The 2770-nt window shown below is 31.7% G+C and overlaps 1 protein-coding gene across 1 annotated transcript; it reads left to right on the top strand.

The window, feature by feature from the left end:
• The first annotated feature begins 501 nt into the window (after nt 1-501).
• Nucleotides 502-1128, top strand: LOC112762877 (uncharacterized). The gene has a single exon (XM_025808697.1). It carries the CDS (start codon nt 502-504, stop codon nt 1126-1128), a length of 627 nt encoding a protein of 208 aa, XP_025664482.1.
• Nucleotides 1129-2770: the final 1642 nt, after the last annotated feature.

Below are 2770 nucleotides of genomic sequence, written 5' to 3'. Positions count from 1 at the left end.
ATAAATTATATTCATGTATGAATTTAATCTTGAGTTTAAGTTTAGTATTAATGACAATTATGAAATTATTTTGAGTACGTAATGTACTCTAATTTTATGAAAAGTCTATAAATATTTTATTTATAGTATTAAATTTATTTAGATTATTTATTGCTTGTATACACCAAAGTGACCAAGTTATAACGTAAAATGCCAGTATATTTAATAATGTGTTAATTAATTTTAGAATTAGATTTACCCAAAGGAAATCTCTTCTATTATTAATAGACTTGAACGAGAAAAATTATTATTCTTGGGTCAGATATATGTATTGTCCAAAGATGGTATATGTATTTGACAGAGAATTTTAATCTTCAAGTATGATAAATATGGCATTTATTTGTATGTTAATATGTTAGTATATTATAGAATTTTACCCAAAGGTAAACTGTAATATGCTTGTTATGTTCTGTAATCTGAGTAGATGATAAAATTAAACTTAATATGAGCATTGCATATTAAATGACAGGTATTTCAATTCATTCGCAAGCTTCATCTGTTACCATGTTTAATGGTTTAAACTTCTCTGAATGGAGTGAACAAGTGAAGTTCCATTTAGGTCTTTTGGATCTTGACTTGTCACTTTTAGAAGAGAAACCCATTGTCACTGATGACAATGATGAGGATGAAAAGTATGCACTTAAGACATGGGAACGTTCTAACAGATTAAGCCTTATGTTTATGCGAATGACTACTGCAAGCAATATTAAGACTACCCTTCCACAAACAGAAAGTGCTAAAGAATATCTTGTATTTGTGGAAGACCGCTTCCGTTTTGCTGATAAGTCACTCGCCATTACATTAATGTCACAGCTCACGACCATGAAGTTTGATGGGTCTAAGAGCATGCAAGAGCATACTATTGAGATGACTAATATTGCTGCAAAATTAAAGTCACTGGGTATGACAGTTGATGACTCCTTTATGATGCAATTCATTCTGAACTCATTACCTTCTGAATATGGAGCTTTTCAAATTACTTATAATGTCATGAAGGAAAAATGGGACATTAATGAATTGATTGGAAAGCTCATACAGGAAGAAAATAGACTTAAGAATTGTGGTGGTCATTCTGTCAACTTGGTTTAAGGAGCTGGCAAATCAGAAAAGAAATTAAAGACAAAGCCCAAGAATTTTAAGAAGAAAGGACATGCCAATACAAAACAGTGTCATTTCTGTAAGAAGGAAGGACATTTCCAAAAGGATTGTCCTAAACGTAAGGCATGGTTCGAAAAGAAAGGTATATTTGAAACATATGTATGTACTTATGAATCAAATTTAATTGACATTTCTCATAATTCTTGGTGGCTTGATTCTGGTGCTACAACTCATGTATCTAATGTAATGCAGGGATTCCTTACGATCCAAACCACAAGCCAAAGTAAGATGTTCCTCTACATGGGAAACCGTGTGAAAGCGCCAATTGAAGGAATAGGAACTTATCGTTTGGTCTTGGATATAAACTTTCATTTAGATTTACCTAAGACTCTTTATGTACCTTCAATGTCTAGGAATTTAATTTCTATTTCAAAGTTGGACAATTGTGGTTTTTCTTTTAATGGTGGACATGGTTGTTTTAATTTATTTAAAAATTCTAATATTGTTGGTTATGGTGTTTTAATTGATGGCTTGTATAAATTAAAACTTCTTGATCAATTTTCTGAATCTTTACTTATTGAGTACCAGAATGATGTAGTTAGGCCAAATACACCTAAAGAAAATACTGCATTTTTGTGGCATAAACGCTTGGGTCACATATTCAAGGAAAGAATAGAAAGATTAGTAAAGAATGAGATTTTATAAAATTTAAATTTTACTGGTCTTGGTTTATGTGTGGATTGTATTAAGGAAAAACAAACCAAACAAAACAAGAAAGGTGCCACAAGAAGTAGTCAGTTTCTTGAAATTATATACACTGATGTATGCGGACCTTTTGATGCTCCATCTATTGGTGGAAAAATATTTCATCACTTTTATTGATGACTTTTCACGTTATGGATATGTCTATTTGCTTAAAGAAAAATCTCAAGCAGTTGATGCTATTGAGATTTATATTAAAGAAGTTGAAAGGCAATTAGACAAAAAGATAAAAGTTGTTAGGTCAGATAGAAGTGGTGAATATTATGGAAAACATAATGAAACAGGACAATGTCCTGGTCCATTTGTAAAACTTCTAGAAAGACATGGCATATGTGCACAATACACAATGTCATACACACCACAACAAAATGGTGTGGCAGAAAGGCATAATCGAACGTTAATGGATATGGTTAGAAGTATGATGCGCAATTCTGCTTTACCCAAATTCTTGTGGATGTATGCATTAAAGACTGCCATGTATTTGCTAAATAGAATTCCTAGTAAAGCTGTTCCAAAGACTCCTTTTGAGTTATGGACTAATAGGAAACCCAGTTTACGGCATTTACATGTTTGGAGTTGCCCAGCAGAAGCAAGAATATTTAATCCACAAGAAAAGAAATTAGATTCTTGAACAGTGAGTGGCTATTTTATTGGCTATCCAGAGAAGTCTAAAGGGTATATTTTTTATTGTCCAAACCATAGTCCAAGAATTGTAGAAACTGGTAATGCAAAATTCTTTGAAAATGGTGAAGTTAGTGGGAGTAAAAATCATCAAAATGTAGAAATAAAGGAAATTAAAGTTAATGTTCCTATACATGTTAGTATTCTTTTATCCACACCTACTCAAAGAGTTGTTCCAACTATTGTTGAA

This window comes from Arachis hypogaea, chromosome 17 (assembly GCF_003086295.3).
Source record: "Arachis hypogaea cultivar Tifrunner chromosome 17, arahy.Tifrunner.gnm2.J5K5, whole genome shotgun sequence".
Lineage (NCBI taxonomy): Eukaryota > Viridiplantae > Streptophyta > Magnoliopsida > Fabales > Fabaceae > Arachis > Arachis hypogaea.
The sequence above is the reverse complement of the archived record's forward strand: the minus strand, read 5'-3'. Positions and strand labels throughout refer to the sequence as shown.